At 40.3% G+C, this 24,293-nt stretch overlaps 1 protein-coding gene across 4 annotated transcripts in view; it reads right to left on the bottom strand.

Annotated features, from left to right (window-relative positions):
* The window catches only part of LOC105493110 (signal peptide peptidase like 2A), a 61,918-nt gene that overhangs the window by 7,798 nt on the left and 29,827 nt on the right, over nt 1-24,293 (bottom strand). For 3 of the 4 annotated variants that reach the window (XM_071066855.1, XM_071066854.1, XM_071066857.1), the window contains exons 6-15: nt 23,737-23,885; nt 20,237-20,333; nt 19,364-19,465; nt 15,916-15,997; nt 13,613-13,687; nt 8,516-8,572; nt 7,955-8,008; nt 7,109-7,211; nt 4,092-4,169; nt 1,965-2,125 (exon numbers count right to left, since the gene is read on the bottom strand). In XM_071066855.1, coding sequence (XP_070922956.1) covers nt 1,965-2,125; nt 4,092-4,169; nt 7,109-7,211; nt 7,955-8,008; nt 8,516-8,572; nt 13,613-13,687; nt 15,916-15,997; nt 19,364-19,465; nt 20,237-20,333; nt 23,737-23,885 — 958 coding nt within the window. The remainder of the gene's footprint in view (nt 1-1,964; nt 2,126-4,091; nt 4,170-7,108; nt 7,212-7,954; nt 8,009-8,515; nt 8,573-13,612; nt 13,688-15,915; nt 15,998-19,363; nt 19,466-20,236; nt 20,334-23,736; nt 23,886-24,293) is intronic. The other variant, XM_071066856.1, reaches the window with a different exon arrangement.

Raw genomic sequence — 24,293 nt, 5'->3', positions numbered from 1 at the left:
TTTCCTGTAGCTCCCCTAACCCTTACTCAGTATTATAGCCATCCTAACCTTCACTGAGTTCCTAGAATGTGCTATGTTCTCTTCCCTCTGAGCCTCAGAAGACATGGTTCCTTCAACATGGAACACACAGCTCAGTCTTCAAGTCTGGACATAAATTTAATATTCTTCAGAAAGCCTTTCCCAAATCACCTAGGACTCTTTCCTGAAACCACAAGCACTGGATATCCCATCTATAGTTTTCACGGCACCTGCCGTTAACTAATATGTTTATCATACTTTATTGTTAGTGACTTTATCTCTATTCCCCACTAGACTGTAACTTTCAAGAGGTCATGAGAATAGGCCTCTTTCTAACTTGATCATCTTGTATCACCAATACCAAAAATAGTACACTCTATTAGAATCACTCATAAACATTTGCTAAATGAAGAAATATAAAACAATTAAAAAATGATGTAGAGTACTTTTTGAGATGTGATTTTTAGAGTTTATTAGTATAGTGTATATCATAGGATACACTTTTATTTTTAAAAATCTTTAAAAATAAAAAACCTGTGTGAGTGTCATCTTCAGTGGAAAAGTTGAAAGTTACCTTACTAGTTTAGTCAAGGGCATTAGGATCATAAATTAATTCTACGTATAATAGTGTAAGTTGAGACAACAGCTTTGTGATGTAGGCAAGACAGGTATTATTAGCTTAACCAACTCTCAAAGAAATTTTAAGATTTCCTGAAAAGAATTCTAAACCAGTGTTTTTTCAAATCATAGTACTCTGTAACTTAATGTGTTAACCACCTCTCATTAAATAACACTATAAATGACACAAAAGACCAAGCACAAGATGGACATGAACTTTGAACTGTTTATCTACTATCAGAATTGCAGCCACCCACCCAAACTGTCTCTGTTTTTGTTCACGTGACCCCTGACACAGAAGCATGAGGGTGGATGGAGGAGGGTAGTAGTTGTAATAGGGCAAAGCAGAGCTAACTGCCTCACAAAGTGCCTTCATGAAGGGGTCAATGCCATGGCCCTGACCTCAATAGGCTAGGGTTTCCCAACTCTTCTTAATTTCAATGCAAACAGACTTTACTGGAATACTAAGAACATTTAGGGAAATAAAAAAGAAAAGGGTTTAACTTCAATGAAGAAACCACTCAAGCAAAAGAGACTCTGGTATCAAGATTTTCTTTGTTTAGACATTTTAAAGAAAGGTCAACCTTGATTCATTTAAATCTCAAATGAGTGCCCTATCTAGTTTGGTTAGGCCCATTTAGATGCTGAAGAGTACACTTTTTTTGAGATGGAGTTTTGCTCTTGTTGCCCAGGCTGGAACGATCTTGGCTCACTGCAACCTCCGCCTCCCAGGTTCAAGCGATTCTCCTGCCTCAGCTTCCCAAGTAGCTAGGACTACAGGTGCCTGCCACCACGCCTGGCTAATTTTTGTATTTTTAGTAGAGATGAGGTTTCACCATGTTGGCCAGGCTGGTCTCGAACGCCTGACCTCAGGTGATCCACCTGCCTCGGCCTCCCAAAGTGCTGGGATTATAGGCGTGAGCCAACATGCCTGGCCAGAGTACACTTTTTATGTGCAAAACCTTAGGACTCTTACTATAAATAGCTAATGCTTAGTCTCAAAATTAAGTACTTATTTTAAACATACAATTTTATCTTTCATGAAGTCTGCTTTTGTGTAGGTTTTGAAAATACATGTTGAAATGCTCTTTTGTTTTCCCTGATGTCCTCCGCTGTTCTTTTGTAGTTTTGTCTTGAATCACCAGGCTTTTGGCATTAGGTTGCAGGGGAGGTGACAAATGATGATGCAGCAGGTGGACAGTGAGTAAGGGGGTATTACGGTACTTTTTGGTACATAAAAGTGTTGCTATATATAGGCTGTTCCCACCCAAAATCAGTAAGTAAATTAAGTCATAAGATAACATGGTAATCAAAGTATAAGCACATACCTGATAGCTGTTACCTTTCCAGAACTTTTTCATTTCCTTACGTCTCCAGGCAACAATTGAGGCAGTAATGAGTGTGCAAGGTACTAAATAGAGGAGAGCAGGTTGCCCCTTTTTCATCAGCACCAGAACAACAAATGTAAGTATCATGCCAATAGCATAGGCTGCAAGAAGAATACCAAGCCATCAGTCATTTCTACATGTTACCAAAGGTGGGTTTGTTCTTCTCTCATTTAAGTATTGGTTTTCAAATATTTCTGAAGACATTTTTGCTCTATGACTTCTTGTAATTTCATCATTTTCCTAGATAGGATTAGGAGACATCTTCTACGGAGCTTTTGAAAAATCTGGAAAGTGGTTAGCATTTCAATTATTACTAACCTAACCATGTATCATTGACAGAGATAATACTTCATGAGAGTTTCAATTATCTGTTGCTATTAAAGTTGTTAAATGGTTTCATTATTTTAGATAACTAAATCTGTACCAATAGGTACTATAGGTTGTTTTAAAAAATCTTCCTAACACTGATTACATACTTCCTAAGCCTTGTTACTAAGCACATACTTTTGAACTTTTTTTTTTTTCTGAAACAGAGTTTCGCTCTTGTTGCCCAGGCTGGAGTGCGATAGCACGATCTCAGCTCACCGCAACCTCCACCTCTTGGGTTCAAGCGATTCTCCTGCCTCAACATCCCAAGTAGCTGGGATTATAGGCATGCACCACCACACCTGGCTAATTTTGTGTTTTTTAGTAGAGACGGGATTTCTCCATGTTCGTCAAGCTGGTCTCGAACTTCCAACCTCAGCTGATCCACCCGCTTCAGCCTCCCAAACTGCTGGGATTACAGATGTGAGCCACCATGCCCGGTCTGAACTTTCCTTAATGACTCAGGGTTTTACTAGGAACGTAGGATCTCAGAATATTCCTTTATAAACAATTTAGTATAGTTCCTAATATTAAAGATGAGGCAATGGAGGAACAGGGAATTTAAGTGAGCTGTCCAAGGGTACACAGGAGAATTAATGAACACTCCTATAATCTGCCTTTGGATACTAATATGTTAAAGCCCTGGACAGTACCATACTTAGTGGCCTCAAACTGCTTTTTTTGAGATGGAGCCTCGCTCAGTTGCCCAGGCTGGAGTGCAGTGGTGCGATCTTGTCTCTTGAACCCACTTCCCGGGTTCAAGCAATTTTCTTGCCTCAGCCTCCCAAGTAGCTGGGAATACAGGCATGCGCCACCATGCCCAGCTAGTTTTTGTATTTTTAGTAGAGATGAGATTTCACCATGTTGGCCAGGCTGGTCTCAAACTCCTGACCTCAAGTGATCCACCTGCCTTGACCTCCCAAAGTGCTGGGATTACAGGCATGAGCCACTGCATCTGGCCAGCCACTGCACCTGGCTGAGACTACTTTTTGAATTTCTTTATATTTTTTTCTTCATCTTCTCCCTCACTTAGCTATTTTCTTTTCTTTTTCTTTCTTTTTTTTTTTTTTTGAGACAGGGACTCAATCTTTCGCCCAGGCTATAGTGAAGTGGTATGATGATGGCTTACTGCAGCCTTGACCTCTTGGGCTTAAGCATTTCTCCCATCTCAGCCTCCTGAGTAGCTGGGACCACCACATCCAGACTTTTTGGAGACAGTCTTGCTCTGTCGCCAGGCTGGAGTGCAGTGGCATGATCTCGGCTCACGGCAACATCTGCCTCCCAGGTTCAAGCGATCCTTCTGCCTCAGCCTCCCCAGTAGCTGGGACTACAGGTGCACGCCACCATGCCCAGCTGATTTTTTTTTTGTATTTTTAGTAGAGATGGGGTTTCATCACATTGGCCAGGATGGTCTCAGTCTCTTGCCCTCATGATCTGCCTGCATTGGCCTCCCAAAATGCTGGGCTTACAGGCGTGAGCCATGGTGCCCGGCCCTAAAATAGTTTTTATAGAGATGGGGTCTCACTATGTTGCCCAGGCTTGTCTAGAACTCCTGGGCTCAAGCAATCTGCCTGCCTTGGCTAGGACTGCAGGGGTGAACTAACATGCCCAAACTGTAGTCCTTCTTTATTTTTAGACCTCTGTCTTTTCCTCCAGACAATACAATTCAACATTTAATACAAAGAAAAAACAAAAATTTACCAACAGTAGATGAAACATAGTATATATAAGAAGAACCAGTCTGAACATCAAATCTTCTACAGTATGCAATCAACAGGCCTTAAAAAAAAAAAACAAAAAAACACACGTTATTTTCTTAAAACAATAAGAGCAATGCAAATTCAACCGTTAACAATAGTAACAGTATATGTTGTATTGAATCTTCATTGTTGCATTATGAGAACATTCAAGTAGCTCAAATTCTGGATAAAGTTTTATATGCTGATTTTTAAAATACTTAATACCATATTTTAAACATTTCCTGAAGCTGCTAGTTTTTAACTATCATTTTTATTAGCTGCTCAATATTCCATGTCATGAAGAAAACTTTTTTCTTTTTGAAACAGAGTCTCGCTCTGTTGCCCAGGCTGGACTGCAGTGGCGTGATCTCAGCTCACTGCAACCTCCGTCTTCCAGGTTCAAGCGAGTCCCCTGCCTCAGCCTCCTGAGTAGCTGGGACTACAGGCGCCCACCACCACACTTGGCTAATTTTTTGTATTTTAGTAGAGACGGGGTTTCATCCTGTTGGCCAGGGTGGTCTTGATCTCCTGACCTTGTGATCCACAGCCTTGGCCTCCCAAAGGGCTGGAATTACAGGCATGAGCCACCAAGCCCAGCCATGAAGAAAACTTCTTAAATTTATCATTAAAAATGTATCGAATAGACAAACGGGTTTACATCAAACTAAAAAGCTTCTGCACAGCCAAAGAAACAGCCAACAAAGTGAAGAAAACACCTATGAAATGGGAGAAAATATTTGCAAACTATATATCTGATAAGGGGTTAATATCTAAAATATATTAATATAAGGAACTCAAACAACTCAATAAGTAAACAACCCAATTAGAAAATGGGCAAAGGATTTGAATAGCTAATTCTCCATAGAAGACACATAAATAGACAACAGGTATATTAAAAATTGCTTAAAATCACTAATCATCAGAAAAATGCAAATTAAAACCACAATGAGATATCACCTTACATATGTTAGAATGGCTATTATCAAAAAGATGAAAAGTAAGCCTCAGGATGGAGCAAAAAGGGAACCCTTGTTCGTTGTTGATGGGAATGTAAATGAGGGTAGCCATTATGGAAACCAGTATGGTGGTTCTTTAGAAAATTAAAACTAGAACTACCATATGGTCTAATAATCCCACTACTGGGTATACATCCAAAGGAACTGAAATCAGTATGTCAAAGAGATATTTGCATTCCCATATTCACTGCAGCATTATTCACACTAGCCAAAAAATGGAAGCAACCTAAGTGTCCGTAACAGATGAATAAAGCAAATGTGGTACATACACAGACTGGAATGCTATTCAGTTGTGTTTTTCCTTTTTTCACTCTGTCACCCAGGCCGGACTGCAGTGGTGCGATCTCAGCTCACTGCAACCTCCGCCTCCTGGGTTCAGGTGATTCTCCTGTCTCAGCCTCTCAAGTAGCTGGGATTATGGGCGTGTGCCAACACACATGGCTAATTTTTGTATTTTTAGTACAGATGGGGTTTCACCACGTTGGCCAGGCTGGTCTTGAACTCCTGACCTCAAGTGATCCACCTGCCTCAGCCTCCCAAAGGGCTGGGATTACAGGCATGAGCCACCACGCTCAGCTCATGCCTTCATTTGTAAACATGCAATTATGCAGAAACAACTCATTTAATATCTATTTCTTGTAAGAAATTTGTTGAACCTTTTCTTCTTCCCAAAGAAGAAATCTCAGCTTGTATTTATTTATAATGTTATAAAAACAGAAAGAATGACATTTAACTACTTCAAAAATCATAAATTAATTTTACTATCTTCATTAGTTATTTGAAGTAATTAGTTTTGGTCTCTACAAAATTAATAAAATAAGTCCCTTGTTGTTTTTGCTGTTTAATCACATTTCCACGTTTTTTAAAAAAATAGTACCTTTTCCCTCCCTAAATTCAAATTTAGCTTTTAGGATTAAGTCATGTATTGTCAGTACCTCTGCTCTTTAGAGAAATGTTTTTGTTTTAGATCTTTGACATTTACTTCAATAACGTAGTATTTATATACTATTTTTACCAGTTCTATGCCAAGTTCTATATAAAAGATCTTGTATAGCCCTTGGTAGGGAAATGGTACAATCAGGTATAAGTTTAATGATATTCAAAGAAGTTACTCAATAGAGTTACTCAATAGAATGTTTTCCTTATTTTATCAATTATGTGACTTGAGATTCACTGAGCTAAGAGAGCTGCTACACTGGACTTTGCCATGTCAACTTGCAAGGCAACACTGCTAGTTTTTCTCTCTCTACCTGGTTTTGCTATATAAATAGAAGGGCTTTTTCAGAAGCACTAGTACTCCTCACCCATGCACCACAGGCAGTTAGGACATAGGGAGACTGTAAGAAAAATGAAGGAGGAAAAACTCAGTTGATAGAGGAATATTATCAATTATTTCTAAACTAAATTATTACTGGGCTTGGATTAAGTTTATTCTACAGACAGTGCAGTGAGGAAAATAAGGCAGAACTACACTGTCAGAGCAGACATGCTAAGAGACAGTGATCAATTCCACTATAAACTGTGTCTTTTTGTATTGTGCAGTCCTACAAGATGGTGTTCTTCTGTTTCTCCTCTTGATCACAGCCTTGCCTAATATTCTTAAATTACTTTTTCTAAAACATAACCATTATCTTAAAATATAAGTAATATAAACTATTTGTTTGGCATTATTATATTCAACTTCTAAAAAGCGTCACAAATATACTTTCCTGAAGAAGGTTAAACTGATCCTAGTTGCTTCCTTAACAAACTTTTTGAGCCATGGGAGTTATTACAGTACTTTAGTTGTTACCAGTTGGGCTTTACCTTCTACCCTCAATAAGCTTTTTTGTTATGACAATCTCAGCTCTAGTGACAGACAGAAATAGTTAATACAGAGCAGGTAACTTTTAACAGATTCTATACACATGACGATTTAAAATCATCAGTATTTTTTTTTACTAAAATTGTTACAATTGCTTACCTGGTACAATAATGTCTCCAAAACCCAATATTGAAACAGGCATGAGGCACACACTCATTACTGAGAAATAGATCAGTTTTGGTACTCTGATGACTACTGGCAACTGTTCAAAAACAAAACAAAATAAAACAAAACAAAACAAAAAAGAGGCCACCAATGAACTTCTTGGCAATCTTTACCCATATCTTTTATTTATTTATTTATTTTTTGGAGACAGAGTCTTGCTCTGTTGCCCAGGTGGAGTGCAGTGGCACGATCTCAGTTCACTGCAACTGCAACTGCAACCTCCGCCTCCTGGGTTCAAGTGATTTTCCTGCCTCAGCCTCCCAAGTAGCTGGGATTACAGGCATGAGCCACCATGCCCGGCTACTTTTTCTGTTTTTAGTAGAGACAGGGTTTCACCATGTTGGCCAGGTTGGTCTCAAACTCCTGACCTCAGGTGATCCACCTGCCTCAGTCTCCTAAAGTGCTGGGATTACAGGCATAAGCCACCGTACCTGGCCACCCATATCTTCTAGAAAGGGAATGATTAACATTAGAATAGTTCTTTTGATAGTTTAAAGGAACATGAAATACTCTGTTTCTATCTATTTCCAAAAGAAATAGATTAGTTTTGAAAAAATGAAGCTCAACACACACATAGGATTAACAGTATTAATCAACTATCCCCACATTTAACCTTTTTTTTTTCTCTTTACCAAGAATAGAACTCAGGCCTTGACACACAGAAAATAGAACAAGCCTTATTTTTTTTTGGCTATCTGGATTTTTTTCCCCCAAAGAAGACTCTTGCCTCAGAGGGTATGATTTAAAGTCCAATGAACATATCTGAAATACAATCCTTACTTTCTCATGGGGAGCTGAGGGTTGACCAGTGGCTTCCACCAAGTTTCCATCATTCTAGGATGAAACCCAAGTCAATAGGTATTTAATAATTTAGAATAACTAAGAAAAGAGCTATATTTTCTGAGAAATAAGTTTTACAATACCTTTTTTTTTTTTTTTTTTTTTTGAGACGGAGTCCCGCTCTGTCGCCCAGGCTGGAGTGCAGTGGCCAAATCTCAGCTCACTGCAAGCTCCGCCTCCCGGGTTCACGCCCGTTCTCCTCCCTCAGCCTCCCGAGTAGCTGGGACTACAGGCACCCGCCACCTCGCCCGGCTAGTTTTTTGTATTTTTTAGTAGAGACGGGGTTTCACCATGTTAGCCAGGATGGTCTCGATCTCCTGACCTCATGATCCGCCCGTCTCGGCCTCCCAAAGTGCTGGGATTACAGGCTTGAGCCACCGCGCCCGGCTACAATACCTTAACATGCACTACGTGACCAATGAATTACACAGGAAAGCAAATTATTAACTGGATACACATACATACACTGGACAGCCATTTCTATTTCATTGCCATCCCTACCTTTTCATTATTTCCAAAAGGTCCAGCTGCAAGTTCAACCATGATACTCTCACCATTCTAAAATTGAGAAGGAAGAGAAAAGAAGTTGTCTAATCATTTAAAGAAAACAATCTGCCACTATTCAAGTGTGATTTAAGCCCCATGGCATATGGCCAGTTACACTGAAAATGGGCTACAGACTGCTGTTTTCCTAAAAGTCTTTGTAGACAGCAAAAACTGAAGTCATCTAAAACAAAGTCTACCTTGTACAGTTGCTCCACTTTATCAGAGCTCAACAATTCTCAGACATTGGCAAATGAATCACGTAAAAATAATTCAAGTGAACCCTCAGTTCTGATCTGTAATGACATATTAATATCTGACATTTGTAATGGGTTATAAATTTTAGGTACAGTACTTTTAGTTACATTATGCCATATACTGTATGTTCTTAGTAGTTTTCAGCAATATCAAAGAAGAAGGTCATATTAAAATCTTTTACACTTAGCTTTGTAAAAAATATTGGTAACTTTATTTGAATAAATATACATCTGACCTTCTGGCTACTCACCACAATAACAAAACAATGAAACCAAATTTGAAAAGACCCAACCCTATAGAACCTGAGAAGCTTCTCTAGCCTAACTCTCATCCAATTTCAGCCCTGCCTGCTTTCTATGATCCAATCAAAACATTAACCTTAGCTAAATTTCCCTCCCTTGTGCCTGGATAAAGTCTTTTTATGTGGGCTGTGTGAGGGGTTCATTTAAAAACTTTTTCCTGATAGCCAAGTCTGTTGTGGAGAGGGAAAGTTAAGATTGCATGAACCACTCATTTTGTTTCGTATTATGATAAATATATCAGCAAAGCAGGTACAGGGAAGATAAACAAACGCTGAATTTCAGGAAAATTTGATTGACTAACTATAATATTTTCCATGTGGGTGGGGTGCACAGGAGAAACCACTTGAGTGTTTTTAAAAGGACCTCATTGATTCCTGAGCTGAGTAGAAAGGAGGATAAAACCCCTAGCTGCAGAAATCTTTCGCTCATGTTAAGCTTTGGGTTACAGAAGGGTTAAGTCAAAGCAGTTTAGGAAAATAAACTAACACTAAGTACACTTCCTTAAAGCAGATTCCTAGGTTGTGATAACATTTCCAGATAAAGAGTTCATTTTGGTTCACTTTCTAATTGTTATGTAAAACATTTAACTGAAGACCATCATTGATATCCTCCCATACATTTAAAGATACCTGAATAACTACTATTTGTAAGACACAATATTGAGCACAGTGGTGGATGGAGAAAAATGAGTAAGACAGGCTCTTATTGCTGTACTTTTATGGCGACCTCCCTTGCCAACTCACTAGAAGGCCACTAACACTTGGGTCAAGAACATGTTTAGAATATGCAATAGTTAACCCTTCAAATTTACAGTGAAAATCAGGAAAATCAGCAACTGATTTTTGAGTTACCTACTAAAGTAAGGTCTGCTGCCTTAATAAAAACAAACAAATCAGACTGAGAATAAGGTATTAAAGTAAATCTATAGCAGTGAACTCCAAAGAGTGAGCACTGAGTTTTTTCCACCATATTAGGTTGCTAGAAATCATGTTCCAGGCCGGGCGCGGTGGCTCAAGCCTGTAATCCCAGCACTTTGGGAGGCCGAGACGGGCGGATCACAAGATCAGGAGATCGAGACCATCCTGGCTAACATGGTGAAACCCCGTCTCTACTAAAAAATACAAAAACTAGCCGGGCGAGGTGGCGGACGCCTGTAGTCCCAGCTACTGGGGAGGCTGAGGCAGGAGAATAGCGTGAACCCGGGAGGCGGAGCTTGCAGTGAGCTGAGATCCGGCCACTGAACTCCAGTCTGGGCGACAAAGCGAGACTCTGTCTCAACAACAACAAAAAAAAAAAAAAAAAAAAAAAAAAGAAATCATGTTCCTAGTCAGTAGAAACTAAGAGAGAGATAGGAAGACGAAAAATTTCTTTTTTTTTTTTTGAGACGGAGTCTCACTCTGTCGCCCAGGCTGGAGTGCAGTGGCATGATCTCAGCTCACTGCAAGCTCCGCCTCCCGGGTTCACACCATTCACCTGCCTCAGCCTCCCAAGTAGCTGTGACTACAGGTATCCACCACCATGCCTGGCAAATTTTTTGTATTTTTGTTTGAGACAGAGTCTCCCTCTGTCACCCAGGCTGGAATGCAGTGGCGTGATCTCGGCTCACTGCAAGCTCCGCCTCCTGAGTTCACACCATTCTCCTGCCTCAGCCTCCCAAGTAGCTGGGACTATAGATGCCTGCCACCACACCCAGCTAATTTTTTTTGTATTTTTTTAGTAGAGATGGGATTTCACCGTATTAGCCAGGATGGTTTCGATCTCCTGACCTCGTGATTCGCCCACCTCAGCTTCCCAAAGTGCTGGGATTACGGGCATGAGCCACTGCGCCCGGCTAACAATTTTATTTTTTGAAACGGAGTCTCACTCTGTTGCCCAGGCTGGAGTGCAGTGGCACAATCTAGGCTCACTATAACCTCCGCCTCCTGGCTTCAAGCGATCCTCCCACCTCAGTCTCCTGAGTAGCTGGGACTACAGGCGTGCACTACCACATCTGGCTAATTATTTTATATATATATATATATATATATTTTTTTTTTTTTTTTTTTTTTGAGACAGAGTCTCCCTCTGTCACCCAGGCTGGAGTGCAGTGGTGCAATCTCAGCTCACTGCAACCTCTGCCTCCTGGATTCAAGTGATTCTCCTGCCTCAGCCCCCCAAGTAGCTGGGATTACAGGCACCCACCACTGTGCCTGGCATTTTTGTATTTTTAGTAGAGACAGGGTTTCACTATGTTGGCTAGGCTGGTCTCAAACTCCTGACCTCAAGTGATCCACCCGCCTTGGCCTCCCAAAGTGCTGGGATTACAGGCGTGAGCCACCTCGCCCTGCCTCTGGTCTCTTAATTATTGCTATTTTTAGTAGAGATACAGGTTCACCATGTTGGCCAGGCTGGTCTCGAACTCCTGACCTCAAGTGATCTGCCTGCGTTGGCCTCCCAAAGTGTTGGGATTATAGGCATTAGCCACCGCACATGGCCAAATTAGTAAGTTTAGTTATAACCCATAATACTAGTTCTATGAATTTTTTTTAGATTACTATTGTTTGGTGAAGTCAATGAATCAAATGGCTCATAATTAAGGGACAGAAAGGTGCTAGTAAACCAAAATGGATCATCCCTGTAAATCCCAGCACTTTGGGAGGCTGAGACAGGAAGATCTCCTGAACCCAAGAGTTTGAGACCAGCCTGGACAATATGGTAAAACCCCATCTCTACAAAAAATACAAAAATTGGCTGGGTGTAATGGCATGTCCCTGTAGTACCAGCTATTTGGGAAGCTGAGGTGGGAGGATCACCTGGGCCTCAGGATGTTAAGGCTGCAGTAACTCGTAATTGAGCCACTGCACTCCAGCTTGGGCGGCAGACCAAGACCCTGTCTCAAAGAAGAGAAAAAAAAAAAGTTTGGATGGTTAGCTGTATTTTGGGGCAGTTAACTATATTTGTTACCTATTATAATTTTAGCTCCCCAATAGGGTCAGTTTATCTTTATGTTATTATAGCAAATATCAGAAGTGTAGATTTTTACAGTGATTTCACAGATGGTAGGTTTAATGAATGGGTAAAGAAGGAATGAGGCCACAAGCTATGGCTCATGCCTGTAATCCCAATACTCTGGGAGGCCAAGGTATGAGGACTCCTGGGCTTGAGTCCAGGAGTTTGAGGCTGCAGTGAACTAGGATTGTGCCATTGCACTTCAGTCTCAAGACTTGGCCTTAAAAAAAAAAAAAAAAAAAAGAAGAAGGAATGAGAAGTAGAGAATATCAAATACTTAAATATGTGAGAGTGACAAAGGATAAATGGATAATATAAAGTTACAAAGCAAGACTCAAAATGGGAGAAAGTTGGGGAATTAAGCAATAATTAATATATTCATGAGACAGGAAAAGGACCAAAGTAGAAAAGCTGGACAAATAATTAAGGACCACCATACTCACCCAACACCTCTCCTCATTTTACTGAAGAGCTAGTGGCAAAGCTGGGAATATGTGACCTAGCAGCTGCAGTTGCTCTGATTCTAACTTCTTGGAAGAAGCCAGTCTGAGAGAATGAACAAATGGACAGAAGCAAAAAGGGAGAGTATGTGGCCCTGGGTCTAATTTCTCTTGACGCCAGCCCCACACTGGCCTGCAAACACAGCCTAGATAAATGGGGCCTTTTTGGTACAGAAGGCTTAGGTTGGGTTCTGTTATGTTGGAACCAAAAGAATTCCACTGATGGGGGTGGAAAGATGAATAGCTAGCAATACTCCCTCATACAACGGGTTAGTAAATGCAAGCAGAAAGGGCTAACTTGCCTATGGTTGCAAGGTTACAGAGTTACATTCTAGGCCTTCCGATTTCCAGTGTGCTGCTCTTTCTTAGTCTCAAACTAGGGCTTCAGAAATGATATTTTATTTTTTTTACTGTCTATGTTGCCTACAGTAAACATTTAGCTCATAAGAAGAATTACTTTAAAAAGGGAAGAAAATTACAGATATTCTCATATTTGTATCAGTCAAGAGACATTTTAAAAATCTAACAAGGCCGGGCGCGGTGGCTCAAGCCTGTAATCCCAGCACTTTGGGAGGCCGAGGCGGGCGGATCACAAGGTCAGGAGATCGAGACCACAGTGAAACCCCGTCTCTACTAAAAATACAAAAAAATTAGCCGGGCGCGGTGGCGGGCGCCTGTAGTCCCAGCTACTCAGGAGGCTGAGGCAGGAGAATGGCGGGAACCCGGGAGGCGGAGCTTGCAGTGAGCCGAGATCGCGCCACTGCACTCCAGCCTGGGCAACAGCGTGAGACTCCGTCTCAAAAAAAAAAAAAAAAAAAAAAAAAAAAAAAAAATCTAACAAAATGGATTAAAGCCTTGAAAGTTAAAAGGCCAATTTCAATGACAATTCTTTTAAGAGAATTAGAATTCACTCAGTGGTAAACATCTGAAAAATTAATAATCTAGGAGCAGATTTAAGATCATCACTTTTTAGCATGTTTCTTCACGCATTTAAAAAATGGTCATACCTTTGTGATGAATGGTGTTATGAAAACAAAAAATACATCATAGAGGAGGAGAAGGCCTAGAAGTATCACACACGACTGTTGAAGAAAGAAACAAAATTAAAGGTCAATCTTCCTAAATAGAAATTAAGGCATTAAATTATTTTTCAAGTCCAAATAAAGATATGAATATACATTTAAATATTATTTTTAAAAAGATATCTTATAGTTAATACTATGTATAGTTTTATTATTCTACATATTAAAACGCTTATCTTCTTTATCTTGTTTTTTAAAAAAATCACCGAACCAAAGAAATGTGCTGGGTTGGGCATGGTGGCTCACGCCTGTAATCCCAGCACTTTGGGAGGCTGAGGCGGGGCAGATCACGAGGTCAAGAGTTCGAGACCAGCCTGGCCAACATGGTGAAACCCCGTCTCTGCTAAGAATACGAAAATTAGGCCGGGCGCGGTGGCTCAAGCCTGTAATCCCAGCACTTTGGGAGGCCAAGACGGGCGGATCACGAGTTCAGGAGATCGAGACCATCCTGGCTAACACGGTGAAACCCCGTCTCTACTAAAATACAAAAAAAATTAGCCGGGCGAGGTGGCGGGCGCCTGTACTCCCAGCTACTCGGGAGGCTGAGGCAGGAGAATGGCGTGAACCCGGGAGGCGGGGCTTGCAGTGAGCTGAGATCCGGCCATTGCACTCCAGCCTGGGCAACAGAGCTAGACGCCGTCTCAAAAAAAAAAAAAAAAAAAAAAAAAAAGAATACGAAAATTAGCCAGGCGTGGTGGCGTGTGCCTATAACCCCAGCTACTCAGGAGGCTGCGGCAGGAGAATCACTTGAACCTGGGAGGCAGAGGTTGCAGTGAGAGCTGAGATCGTGCCACTGCACTCCAGCCTGGGCGACAGAGTGAGACTGTCTTGGGGGGGGGGGGGGGGAAAAAAGAAACAAACAAAAAAAAGAAATGTGCTTCTCTGATATTTAGTCGTGTTAAAGATTTTATGAATTTGGCATATTACATGAATGATTAAAAATATTTTAAGCAGGCTGGGCACAGTGGCTCACGCCTGTAATCCCAGCACTTTGGGAGACCCAGGTGGGCAGATCATTTGAGGTCAGGAGTTCAAAACCAGCCTGGCCAACAGGGTAAAACCCTGTCTCTACTAAAAATATAAAAATTAGCAGGGCTTGGTGGTGGGCGCCTGTAACCCCAGCTACTTGAGAGGCTGAGGCAGGAGAATCGCTTGAGCTCAGGAGGCAGAGGCTGCAGTGAGCCAAGATTGCACCACTGCACTCCAGCCTGGGAGACTGAGCGAGACTCTATCTCAAAAACAAACAAACAAACAAATAAATAAATAAAAATATTTTAGGCAAGGTGCAGTGGCTCATGCCTGTAATCCCAGCACTTTGGGAGGCCAAGTCAGGAGGACTGCTTGCGGACAGCAGTTTGAGAACAGCTTGGGTAGCATAGCAAGACCCCCATCTCTACAAAAACAAACAAACAAAATTTAGCTAAAATAAAGTATACACATGGATAAGAGTGAGGAATAACAGGCACTGGATACTCAGCATGGTGGAAGGGTTAGAAGGGGTGAGGGATAAGAAATTACTTAATGGGGACAATGCACATTAGTCGAGTGATGGTTATACTATAAGCCCACATTTCATCACTACCCAATATATCCATGTAACAAAACTACACTCGAACCCCTTAAATTTATACAAATAAAAGAAACAAAAGAAAAAAAACAACAATAGGGCCGGGCGCGGTGGCTCAAGCCTGTAATCCCAGCACTTTGGGAGGCTGAGACGGGCGGATCACGAGGTCAGGAGATCGAGACCATCCTGGCTAACACGGTGAAACCCCGTCTCTATTAAGAAATACAAAAAACTAGCCGGGCAAGGTGGCGGGCGCCTGTAGTCCCAGCTACTCGGGAGGCTGAGGCAGGAGAATGGCGTAAACCCGGGAGGCGGAGCTTGCAGTGAGCTGAGATCCGGCCACTGCACTCCAGCCTGGGTGACAGAGCGAGACTCCGTCTCAAAAAAAAAAAAAACCAACAACAATAGTTTAGCTAGCAAATCAGTGGTTGACTGGGCCTGGGGATTAGGACTGATTGCAAAGGCCACGGTAGAGCTTTTGGAAGAGATGAGAAATGTTCTACAACTTCACTGGCATAGTGGTTACAAAGTTACACATTCGTAAAATTTCCATAAACAGTACACCAAAAATTGGTGCATTTAATTGTAGGTAAATTATGCCTTAATAAGGTTGTCTTTTAAAAATTCATTTTAACAAGCAAAGTAGTATTGTATACATTACCTTGAAGTTGGGCAACTTCAGTGTTTTAATTAAATTCAGACAGAAAGCAATCCCCAAGATATCCTGTAAAATCCAAGCCCACCTAAAATCAAAAGATATTACTCTATTGCTTTATTAATGTTTAGATGAAGCTTTTCCAAAGACATAGATCACTGAGGTAATATCATTTAATTGCTATGATTTGACTATTCCTTTTTTTTTTTTTTTTTTTGAGACAGAGTCTCACGCTGTCACCCAGGCTGGAGTGCAGTGGTGTGATTCTGGCTCACTGCAACCTTTGCCTCCTGGGTTCAAGCGATTTTCGTGTCTCAGCTTCCCAAGTAGCTGGGACTACAGGCATGCACGCCACCATGCCTGGCTGATTTCTGACTATTCAATTATTAAACAGCAAGCATAACAACAAAACCCCTCATATATTCCATATTTGGTAATTTTACTGTCCCAGTAGAATAATGATTATTATTATACTAAGAAAAAGTTGAAAAGGCTACCTCAGAAGAACATATATCAGACATAAGTGCATTAACACATGTCTCGTTCTAGAAAACAGCTGTTAACAAAAGAATTTCAGTGTTAACACAGATCCAAATAGCTTGAACATAAAGAAAACAAGTTATGCAACTTACTCCATCAGAAATTGACATGAGTAATTATCCATTAATTATCCTACCTGAAGCTGTATAAAGCTGTATGAGCTTTGTTTCCCAAATTTTAGGCCATTAAATCCTTTCAGTCCTCAATAATTTTATTAATAAAACATTAATATAAACTTAAGTATATATTTTCTTCTGGTTATCTTCCTGCAAATGAACAGATATCTGTATATTTTCTTATATCCCCCTCTTTCTTGCATAAAAGACAGCATACTCTATATATTTTTTTGCACTTCACTTTTTTTCACTTAAAGAAATACAAATATCAAATCAAAGTGGATTAAAGACTTACATCTAAGACCTGAAACTGTGAAACTACTTGATGAAAACACTGGGGAAATGCTCCAGGACATTGGTCTTGGCAAAGATTTCTTGAGTAAGACTTCAAAAGCGCAGACCACAAAAACAAAAATGGACAAATGGAATCACATCAAGCTAAAAGGTTTTGCATGGCAAAGGAAAAATCAAGAAAGTGAAGAGACAACCCACAGAATGAAAGAAAATATCTGCAAACTACCCATCTGACAAGCTATTAATAACCAGAATATATAAGGAGCTCAAACAACTCGATAGAAAAAAAACCAAATCATCCAATTAAAAATAGGACAAAATATCTGAATAGACATTTCTCCAAAGACATACAAATGACCAACAGATATATGAAAAAATGCTCAGCATCTCCAATCAGATGAAATCTGACTGCAATTAGAGAAATGTAAATCAAAACTACGAGATATCATCTCACCCCAGAATGCTGGCAAGGATGTGGGAAAAGGGGAAACCTCGTACCCTGTTGGTGCGAATGTAAATTACCACAGCCACTATGAAGAACAGTATGGAAATTCCTCAGAAAACTAAAAACAGAACTACCATATGATCCAGCAATCCCACCACTGGATATACATGCAAAAGAAAGGAACTCAGTATTAAAGAGGTATCTGAACTCTCACATTTATTGTAGCACTATTCACAATAGCCAGGATATGGAATCAACCTGTGTCCATCAATGGATAGAGGAAATATTATACACATATATATACACATATTTATATACATAAAATTATACAAATACACACAATGGAATATTATTCAGCCACAAAAAATAATGAAGTCTTGTCATTTGTAAAGACATGGATGAAAGTGGAAGACATCATGTTAAGTGAAATAAGCCAAGCACAGAAAGACAAATATTGCATGTTCTCACTCATAGTGAGAGCTAAAATTAAGAAAATAAAAAAATTGAACTCATGGAGATAGTAGAATGATGGTTACCAGAGGCTAAAAAAAGGTAGAGAGTTGGGGTGATAAAGTGAAGATAGTTAATGGGTGCAAAAATATAGTTAAATAAAATAAATAAGATTTTGGTAGCACAATTAGGTGATACAGTTAATAACTTCTTGTATATTGTAAAAATAACTAAAAGAGTGAAATTGGAATGTTCCCAATCAAAGAAATGATAAAGGCTTGAGGTGATGGATCCCACAATGACTCTGATGTGATCATTACACATTGTATGCCTGTATCAAAACATCACATGTAGCCCATAAATATATATAGTTTGTGCTCCTTTTTGTACTTTATATATCATAGAGTATATCCTCTCTCTCTCTCTTTTTTTTTTTTTTTTTTGAGACAGAGTTGCACTCTTGTTCCCCAGGCTGGAATGCAATAGCATGATCTCAGCTCACTGCAACCTCTGCCTCTCGGGTTCAAGTGATTCTCTTGTCTCAGCCTCCTGAATAGCTGGGATTACAGGCACACACCACCACACCCGGCTAATTCTCTATTTTTAGTAGAGATGGGGTTTCTCCATGTTGGTCAGGCTAGTCTCGAACTCCTGACCACAAGTGATCTGCCCACCTCGCCCTCCCAAAGTGCTGGGATTACAGGCATGAGCCACCATGCCCGGCAAGTATGTTCTCTTTTGTATCTACTTTCACTTAGCATTACGTTTGAGATTCATTCACGCTTGTGCATGTAGTATAAGGCTTACTTATTGGTGAATAGTATTCCATTGTGTAAATATAACATAATGTATTCACCCATTCAAAGTTTGATGGACATTTTGATTCTTTCTACACTCTCTCTCTCTGTCTCTTTCTCTCTCTCCTGGAACTCCCTGCATATCAATTCATAGAGATCTTCATTGTTTAGAGCTGCATTGCACTCTATTGTGTGGCTATACCAAAACTAAGTGTGTGTGTATATATATATAAAAATATACACACATGCATATATATACGCACACTTATATATATACATACACACATATATTTTTTTGAGATAGAGTTTCACTCTTGTTGCTGGAGTGCAATGGTGTGATCTTGGCTCACTGCAACCTCCGCTCACTGCAACCTCTGCCTCCCGGGTTCAAGCAATTCTCCTGCCTCAGCCTCCCGAGTAGCTGGGATTACAGGTGTGCGCCACCACGCCCGGCTAATTTTTTGTATTTTTAGTAGAGACGGGGTTTCTCCATTTTGGTCAGGCTGGTCTCGAACTCCCAACCTCAGGTGATCCGCCTGCCTTGGCCTCCCAAAGTGCTGGGATTACAGACGTGAAATTAAGTATATTTTTAAAGTCTATTTCAGTGTATGTGTTGAAATAATAATTCATATTTCCTTCTCTATATGAGTTCAAACGCATGAACATAAGATCTGCTTATTTAAGTAGTTCATTACAAGACTGGTGTTCTGGCATAGAAGCAAAAAAGTTCCATAATAATCACAATAAGTATCAGGCCAACATAGGAAACAATTCATCCTTAATCTAAAAGCAAATACATTGAGTATTCATACCTGTCTTCATTTCTAAACACAGCCCAAACAACAGCTACTGCTATGCACAGTCCAGAGAGAAAAATAAGTCTCACTTCCATGCTTTTGCCACGACATGCAATCCTAAAAAACAGGTTGAAATAGTTAACACTGCAGATGAAGTACAAAGTTTACTTGATATAAGCAGTAGCAAATGTTAACCACAGTCATAAGAAGTGACTGAAATACCAATTTTATTTATTTATTTATTATTTATTTATTTTATTTTTTGAGACGGAGTCTTGCTCTGTCGCCCAGGCTGGAGTGCAGTGGCCGGATCTCAGGTCACTGCAAGCTCCGCCTCCCAGGTTTACGCTATTCTCCTGCCTCAGCCTCCCGAGTAGCTGGGACTACAGGCGCCCGCCACCTCGCCCGGCTAGTTTTTTATATTTTTTAGTAGAGACAGGGTTTCACCATGTTCGCCAGGATGGTCTCGATCTCCTGACCTCGTAATCCGCCCGTCTCGGCCTCCCAAAGTGCTGGGATTACAGGCTTGAGCCACCGCGCCCGGCTGAAATACCAATTTTAAAAGTCTTGATTTTACATAAAACAAATGAGACATAATAAAATGTTTATCAGTCCAATATAATTTTCTGTGATGAGGAAAATGTACTATATCTGTGCTGTCCAATATAGTAGCTACTAGTCACATGTGGCTATTGAGCACTTGAAATGTGGCTAATAAGAATGAAAAAACTCAATTTTTAATTTTATTTAATTTTATTTAAATTTAAATTTAAACACCTATAGGTCCAATGTATATCAGACTATATAGGTTTCAAATAATACTCCTATTTTGTATTGTTTTAAATTATAAACACCAACATTATAAAATTTCCTGTAAGAGATACATACGTGCATTGTCCGTATGGTAACTTATGAATTAGTGCAGCAAGACAGTTGTACAGACTCATTGCTGATGCTATGCAGAAAATTGCTATCATAACATAAACTAGAAAAAAACAAAACACTAAATTACATGAGAACAGAAGGAAAGGTGATAAGAAAATATTTATACAAGCAATATTAATTCTTTAGTTTTCTTTATTGAATCATACTTCCAACGAAGTGACTATACGATGACCTGATTTACTTACTAAGCTGAAATTTAGATCGTGAGGTTTTTGTTTTGTTTTGTTTTGTTATCTGAGAGTCTTGCTCTGTCGCCCAGTTGCCCAGGTCGGAATGCAGTGGTGTGATCTCTGCTCTCACTGCAATCTTTGCCTCCTGGGCTCAAGTGTTTCTTGTGCCTCAGCCTCCCGAATAGCTGGGATTACAGGTATGCACCACCATACCCAGCCAATTTTTATAGTTTTAGTAGAGACGGGGTTTTGCCATGTTGGTGAGGCTGGTCTCAAAGTCCTGACCTCAGGTGATGTGCCTGCCTCGGCCTCCCAAAATGCTGGGATTATAGGCGTGAGCCACTGCACCTAGCCGTCTTCTTTTTAAATAGCAATGAATTTAAGGAAATCTCTCACCAAAAACTAAAATATGCTTTCAGGTAAAGTAGAGGGCTCTCTTTTTTCTATCAATGACTACTATAAACTGAGAGTTGATAACATAAATTAATCTGAAGGAGTATTAAATTAATAAAAGCACTTGTTTGATGCCAACATAATACAAATATCATCCTAGTACTCGCTCTCTCAGCAACAGGTTAAAATGAGTGATATTAACAAAATGAGTTCTTTTTTTTTGAGATGGGGTCTCACTGTGTTGCCCAGGCTGGAGTGCAATGGGGCAATCTTGGCTCACAGCAACCTTCACCTCCCAGGGTCAAGCGATTCTCCTGTCTCAGCCCCTTGAGTAGCTGGAACTACAGGCATGCACCACCATGCCCAGCTAATTTTTGTATTTTTAGTAGAGACGGGGTTTCACCATGTTGGCCAGGCTGGTCTTGAACCCCTGACCTCAAGTGATCTGCTTGCTTTGGCCTCCCAAAGTGCTGGGATTACAGGCGAGAGCCACCGCACCTGGCCAGAATGACTTCTTTTTAATTAAAAACTACATGTCATAAGCTGGGTACAGTGGCTCACACCTGTAATCCCAGCACTATAGGAGGCCAAGGCAGGTGGATCTCCTGAGGTCAGGACTTTGAGATCAGCCTGGCCAACATGGTGAAACTCTGTTTCTACTAAAAATACAAAAATTACCTGGGGTAGTGCCAGACGCCTGTAATCCCAGCTACTTGGGAAGCTGAGGCAAGAGAATCACCCCATCTCAAATAAATAAATAAATAAAAATACAAATATTAGCTGGGCATGGTAGGACGCGTCTGTAGTCCTACAACTTGGGAGGCTGAGGCAGGAGAATCGCTTGAATGTGGGAGGCAGAGATTGCAGTGACCCCAGATTGTGCCACTGTAGTCCAGTATGGGTGACAGAGCACGGCAGAGCAAGACTCTGTCTCAAAAAAAAAAAAAAAAAGAAAAAAAAAAAATCATAGGCCTAGTTTTTAAACTGCTGTCACAGGACAAGAGAAACTGAACAAAAATGGAATGAGGTCAGGCGTGGTAACTCACACCTGTAATCCTAGCACTTTGGGAGGCCGAGGCGGGTGGATCACTTGAGGTCAGGAGTTCGAGACCAGCCTGGTCAATACAGTGAAACCCCATCTCTACTAAAAATACAAAAATTGGCCGGGCATGGTGGCACACACCTGTAATCGGGAGACTGAGGCAGGAGAATCGCTTGAACCTGGGAGGCGGAGGTTGCAGTAAGCCGAGATTGCGCCACTGCACTCCAGCCTGGGTAACAGAGCGAGACTCTGCTTCAAAAAAAAAAAAAAAAATGCTGAATGAAACAATCCTAGGCCCTAGTTTTCTAGTCCAGAAATTTACGCTAATGCTATACACATAAGCATAGTAGCCTTTGGTGGTTCTAGTCCAGAAATTTATGCTAATGCTATACACATAAGCATAGTAGCCTTTGGTGGTTCTCACAAGGGCTTTTTGCTAGTTCTTATCAGGTACACTCCTTTTTCCCTAGTCTCCCTTCTCTTTGAGCTGTATACTGTCCAGGGATGGCAAATTTTCATTCTGTTAAGCCATTAATAAGACTGTTCAGGAGATGGCCAAGCCATTATAGTTCCTATTCCCACTGTCTTCAAGGAAAAAAAGGACTAGTCACTCTCTAGACCACAGGAAGTACCTGTGTGTCTTCAGATATAATATGATCCTGTTTATATAAGTAACATAAAATTCAAGCAATGAAACATTTTCATTTGCAAATTGACAAAAGATAAACTACACTTTGGGAGTAAGTAGAGGCAATACATCAGTAATTTGAATAATCTTCTATTTCATGTAACTAAATATAGCCACCAAGAACTCCTTAATCCACTGCTTAGATACTGAGCTATATCATTCTTCATCTACAGAGAGGAAAACTTAGGGACCATGGCAATTATTTCAACTCATCCATGAAGAAGTGTTCTTATCTGAAAACATAACGTACTTTTTTTTTTTTTTTTTTTTTTTGAGACGGAGTCTTGCTCTGTCGCCCAGGCTGGAGTGCAGTGGCCGGATCTCAGCTCACTGCAAGGTCCGCCTCCCGGGTTCACGCCATTCTCCTGCCTCAGCCTCCCAAGTAGCTGGGACTACAGGCGCCCGCCACCTCGCCCGGCTAGTGTTTTGTATTTTTTTTTAGTAGAGACGGGGTTTCACCAGGTTAGCCAGGATGGTCTCAATCTCCTGACCTTGCGATCCGCCCATCTCGGCCTCCCAAAGTGCTGGGATTACAGGCTTGAGCCACCGCGCCCGGCCAGTTTTTTTTTTTTTGAAATGGAGTTTCGCTCTTGTTGCCCAGGCTGGAGTGCAATGGCGCAATGTCGGCTCACCGCAACCTCCGCCTCCCAGGTTCAAGCAAGTCTCCTGCCTCAGCCTCACGAGTAGCTGGGATTATAGGCATGCAACACTACGCCCGGCTAATTTCTGTATTTTTAGAAGCGACAAGGTTTCTCCATGTTGGTCAGGCTGGTCTAAAACTCCCAACCTCAGGTGATTCACCCACCTCGGCCTCCCAAAGTGTTGGGATTACAGGCATGAGCCACTGCTCCTGGCACATAGTGTATTCTTAATCTGAATATTTATATCTCAGAGTAACAGAGACCTAACACTGATAATTAAAAAAATAATAATATTAACCAAATTATTCATATAAGTTTTCCAGGTAGAATGGCTTAAAGGAAAAGATAAATCTAGTATTAGTCAGTGAGACAATTTAAAAAATTATTATTAACCAAATTATTCACATAAGTTTTCCAGGTAGAATGGCTTAAAGGAAAAGATAAATCTAGTAATAGTCAGTGAAAAGAATGCATGTTAACAGTAACAAACATAAAATATGACTTCTTACCCAACCATTTGTAGAAGAAATAAAGTAAGACCATCATAACACAGCAGATGACCACAAATATGACAACTGTAAGAGGACTGAAAGTTAGATAGTCTTCCTTCTTTTTTCTCATTTCTCTATCTTCAGTTGTCACTGCTTTCAAGTTTTCCCTGTACAAACACAAAGGAACTTTAGCAAATCTTAGCCAAGCACAGTTATTTAAAAAATCTCTCTCTAACACCAATTTAAATGTGTTTCTGAAGAAAGCAATGTATTTTTATTTATTAAAATATTTTTATTTTATTATTTTTCTAAGATATCTTGTTATAGCAAGTAAGGTACTTTTTAAAAACTGTACCCTAAAAAGAAATACGTAATCTAGAAAGTAAAAACCTCTTAAATGCTACCCTCCAGAGATGATCTGTTCTCAACCACTAACTTTTGAAACATTTTTTTCTGCAGGCAAAATTGCTGAAAGAGATGACATTTATTATATAAACAAATTAATACTTGTGGATGTTTATATTACCTAATTTGAAAATTATATTGACACAATAAATTTCAAACTAAAACCAAAG

Source organism: Macaca nemestrina, chromosome 7, assembly GCF_043159975.1.
Source record: "Macaca nemestrina isolate mMacNem1 chromosome 7, mMacNem.hap1, whole genome shotgun sequence".
In the NCBI taxonomy this organism is placed as follows: Eukaryota; Metazoa; Chordata; class Mammalia; order Primates; family Cercopithecidae; genus Macaca; species Macaca nemestrina.
The sequence above is the reverse complement of the archived record's forward strand: the minus strand, read 5'-3'. Positions and strand labels throughout refer to the sequence as shown.